This window comes from Photinus pyralis, unplaced genomic scaffold, assembly GCF_008802855.1.
Source record: "Photinus pyralis isolate 1611_PpyrPB1 unplaced genomic scaffold, Ppyr1.3 Ppyr1.4_LG7, whole genome shotgun sequence".
Classification (NCBI taxonomy): domain Eukaryota; kingdom Metazoa; phylum Arthropoda; class Insecta; order Coleoptera; family Lampyridae; genus Photinus; species Photinus pyralis.
Window position 1 is genome coordinate 38,850,686 of NW_022170738.1, and position 4,987 is coordinate 38,855,672.

The 4,987-nt window shown below is 37.4% G+C and overlaps 1 protein-coding gene across 1 annotated transcript; it reads left to right on the forward strand.

Annotated features, from left to right (window-relative positions):
- LOC116177000 (MOB kinase activator-like 4) lies at nt 1-1,323 on the forward strand. The gene is made up of 4 exons (XM_031495853.1): nt 1-130; nt 260-423; nt 471-680; nt 731-1,323. The coding sequence occupies exons 1-4, from the start codon at nt 14-16 to the stop codon at nt 963-965; spliced, it is 726 nt and encodes a 241-aa protein (XP_031351713.1). The 5' UTR covers nt 1-13; the 3' UTR covers nt 966-1,323.
- The last annotated feature ends 3,664 nt before the right edge of the window (nt 1,324-4,987 follow it).

Sequence of the window (4,987 nt, forward strand, 5' to 3'; positions counted from 1 at the left end):
CGTGTCGCCACCTATGAACGTCTATTTTAATGTCAAGGTCACAAACGTCAAACGCGATAGTTTGGTAAAGATGAAGATGGCTGACGGACCCGTTATTTTAAGAAGAAATAGACCGGGAACCAAAGCAAAAGTAGGTGTTTTATTTAATCAGAAACCTCCGCTAGACCATCCCCTATCAGTTAAACTTATAACGCACCCCCTAACCTTCACCACAAATGAAGTGTACATAAGGTCATGTCTCACTTTTTTTTCAAATTAGGACTTCTGTCGATGGCCTGATGAAGCTTTCGAGGAGATGGACAGCACTTTGGCTGTCCAACAATACATTCAACAGTTAATAAGAAGGGATCCTGCCAATATTGATCTTATATTGAAAATGCCCGATGCACAGGACGAAGGCGTATGGAAATATGAACACTTAAGGTAGGTGCGGTGAGTTGTTCCACCACGTTTAACACGACAAACCGTAGGCAGTTCTGCATGGAGTTGAACGGATTAGCCGTACGCTTACAGAATGAGTGCCATCCGGAGACGTGTATACAAATGACCGCCACCGAGCAGTGGATATTTCTATGTGCTGCCCATAAAACGCCTAAAGAGTGCCCCGCAATTGACTACACGAGGCACACTCTCGACGGTGCAGCGTGCTTACTTAATAGTAATAAATATTTCCCTAGCAGGTTTGTGCGTCCACTTACAAAACCTCACACCTTATATATTTCGTTTTCAGAGTCAGTATTAAAGAATCTTCGGTCGCGAAATTGGGTTCAGTGTGTAGGCGTGTTTACCGAATTTTCTCACACGCCTACTTCCATCACAGAAGCATATTCGACGAATTCGAAAACGAAACATATCTCTGTAGGCGATTCACTCAATTTGTAACTAAGTATAATCTCATGTCGAAAGACAATCTTATCGTTCCAATTTGGGAGGAGGAGAACGCCCCCGGCGAATCGGAGGCATAAAGTTATCGTATATATAATTTATTTAAAGAGAACTATGATATTTTTCACATTTTTTTTTAAAGGAAATTTTTGTGTGTCCTAGAAGTATCGATTCAAATGACAAATAAGGATAATGCATGTTTATTTCAGTCCGTTTTTAATACGTAGGAAAATGAGACCTGTATAGTAATAGTTAGGCGCAGGATGTCATTAATAAGTTGCAATAAAGTGTCGCAAATTTTAGGATTGATTAAAGTAGATTGCACGAGTGGATTAAAATAACATTCCTAGGTTCTGTTTCAATTGTATTACTTTTATTCTTAATTGGTATTTATGATGTACTGGCTGTTGCAGAATGAATATAGGGGTCTTAAAGCGATGTAGTTTTTATTGAGCTGCTCTGAAAAAATTGTTTTCTAGACATTTAAAAGTTTGGCGAGTTTTTTGGTGCTGTTGATGGTCGGTGTTTTGGTATTGTACCAGTTGTATTGCTGTTTTTTGTTATTCTTTTTATGGGAAGTAGTGTTTATTTTTGGGTACTTGGCATCATTATTAATAAGATGTATATTTAATGGTGGCCCTAAAAGAGGAACCTTCCAATGTGGCCTTTTAGGAGCTGAAACGCGACAGTAGAGCTATAGGAGTTGCATATCATCAGGCGCAATTCTTTCCACCATTCGTTTATTTTGGTCTTTCAACCAGTAACATGAAACGCCTTTGGGCACAGGTTGATACCATTTGTCTCCTGCTGCTTCATCAATGGAATCATTATGAGGAGTAGCTGAATGCCCCCTCAATCTCCATGAAGCAGACTAAAGTCGATTCTTTTCAGCCTATGATTAAAACCAGTTAGGATGGGGAACAGTCCTTGTGTCTATGAGTAGAGTTGAGATGGCCTAGCAAACGCAATAACATGGGGCCACTCCCCGCCGCCCTTCTGGTTATACACCACAATAATGAGGCCTATCTTGCATGATAAGCCCTTTAAAGTGATGATCGGAGACAAGGAGAACAGTTTAGAATATGCTACAGTACCCCAGCAGATCAGAGAGTTGCAACCGGAGAGTATTCTAACATTTTTTAATAAACTGCCTTGCAAAATTGATCCAAGGGTCAATGTGCCAAGGGGTGAATTAGCCCAACCCAAGGCGGAAAAAAAGTTGTGAATCAGATAAAATTGCTAAACTCTGGAAGACATCTTGTATATGCAGGAATGCAATTCATACATCAAAGTTTTTATTCGAAATTTTAATTACCAATCTACATATTTTCTATTTCACATTGAATCTAAACATTCTGAAGACGCCTATATTAAAGGACTAGATGAGTTAGCCATTAAATTTTCCAAAAGTTCCGCGCGTAAACAGAATTCCATCTTTAATACGCAAGATTGGCAACACGAAACAATAGTGACCGGTTAAATTTGTTGGAAGTTATGTATAAATCTACGCACTGCATAAATGTAACAAAATATAGCAAAAATAGATAACAAAAGTACGTTTTTTAAATTTAGTGCCAAAATAGTATCGTTCGACATCTAACGTTGGTATAATTAACTGTTGATGGCGCGCTAAGTGTAGGAAACTAAATAATTCTAGTGTGTTAGTTGAAAATTGATTTCCCAGAGTCCGCCACTATTTTCGAAAGCATAGTCCTAGTTTATTAGACCAACGTTAGATGTCACAAGGATACTGTTTTGGCAGAATTTTTAATTTTAAAAAAACGTATTGGTGTTATCTCTATATTTTGTTTAATTTATGCATTCCTTATATTTGTACATAACTTGCGACAAATACAACGTGTTACCAGCGTTTCGTTTGTCAATTTTGCATATTAAAAAATGATTTCTGTTTTCGCACGTAATCTACGAAAAATGCAAGGCGTAATTCATATAGCCCTATAATATAAGCGTTTTCAGAGTTTTAAGTAGCATATTAGATTCAATTAAATATCGTACATAGTGTTAATCGCTTAAAGCATATCTTTGTTTTAGTCCATGGGCAGATTCCCATATGGCCATACACGTTTCCACTCTCTTCTGAACTGGCTTGCTATCACTCCTCCAGCTAGACTTGCTGGTGGCCCACAGTAGGGTTCCGGTTCTTTTGTGTGTGTAGGTGGAAATCTTGGACACAAAGTGCCTTAGATCTATCGGCGCAAGATGTGGGATTTTCCTTCCGATCCAGGTTGGCATACCCACCAAAACCACCCCTTGGCCTAGCATATTTACTGGTAGGTGCGCGTATCATCCTCCTAATTTTCTTTCGTCCAGTCCTTTCGCTTTTATTACACCTTCTTGTTATTAAACTCTCCCCTATTTTTCCCCATGGCTTCTTCTCGCTGTCTTGCCTGGTCCACTTTACACTTACCACATTCAAGAAAGTATGTTCTACGTCGTCATATGTTGCAATACAAACATTTCGGGCCGCCCCTTTTACCATGTACACTCAACTCTGTCCACTGTTCCTTCATTTTTAGCGCATTTCCATAAAAATAAAAAATGCGCTTTTGTGGTCACTTTGTCCATTCGGTCGCTGCAGTTGTTACTACTTTTGCTACTTCCCACTATTTGGTTCGTTATGGTGTCAAGGGTTGTGGGTTTATTATTAAAAAAGTTATAGCATTGTTTAGTATTTAAACAATGGTTATAGTAAAAAATAAATTTTTTCATGTACACTGCCTTTTTTTGAGGCCCGAAAAAAAATTGTCTCAGATCGACCCGGAAAAAAAATTTTCTTATAGAATGTGGCCTGTAGAATCCATAATTTCAAACAGTTCCAAGATTGAGCTACTAGTTCAAAAGTTACAGCCCTTTGAATTTTCTTTCGAAATTGGTTTCTAGTCTATAACATTTGATTGAGAAGTCTGATCGAAAAAGTACGAATTGTTTTGGATTCTACGCACCAAAATTAATAAGAAAAAGTGTTTTCCCGAGAAATTTTGGTGCAGTCGATTTTTGGTAAAAAAGGAAGGTTATACACTGCCTTTTTTTGAGGCCCGAAGAAAAAATTGTCTCCAGATCGACCCGGAAAAAAATTTTCTTATAGAATGTGGCCTGTAGAATCCATAATTTCAAACAGTTCCAAGATTGGGCTACTAGTTCAAAAGTTACAGCCCTTTGAATTTTCTTTCGAAATTGGTTTCTAGTCTATAACTTTTGATTGAGAAGTCTGATCGAAAAAGTACGAATTGTTTTGGATTCTACGCACCAAAATTAATAAGAAAAAGTGTTTTCCCGAGAAATTTTGGTGTAGTCGATTTTTGGTAAAAAAGGAAGGTTATACACTGCCTTTTTTTGAGCCCCGAAAAAAAAATTGTCTCAGATCGACCCGGAAAAAAATTTTCTTATAGAATGTGGCCTGTAGAATCCATAATTTCAAACAGTTCCAAGATTGGGCTACTAGTTCAAAAGTTACAGCCCTTTGAATTTTCTTTCGAAATTGGTTTCTAGTCTATAACTTTTGATTGAGAAGTCTAATGTTTTCCCGAGAAATTTTGGTGCAGTCGATTTTTGGTAAAAACGGAAGGTTGTACACTGCCTTTTTTTGAGGCTCGAAGAAAAAATTGTCTCAGATCGACCCGGAAAAAAATTTTCTTATAGAATGTGGCCTGTAGAATCCATAATTTCAAACAGTTCCAAGATTGGGCTACTAGTTCAAAAGTTACAGCCCTTTGAATTTTCTTTCGAAATTGGTTTCTAGTCTATAACTTTTGATTGAGAAGTCTGATCGAAAAAGTACGAATTGTTTTGGATTCTACGCACCAAAATTAATAAGAAAAAGTGTTTTCCCGAGAAATTTTGGTGTAGTCGATTTTTGGTAAAAAAGGAAGGTTATACACTGCCTTTTTTTGAGGCCCGAAAAAAAAATTGTCTCAGATCGACCCGGAAAAAAAATTTTCTTATAGAATGTGGCCTGTAGAATCCATAATTTCAAACAGTTCCAAGATTGTGCTACTAGTTCAAAAGTTACAGCCCTTTGAATTTTCTTTCGAAATTGGTTTCTAGTCTATAACTTTTGATTGAGAAGTCTGATCGAAAAAGT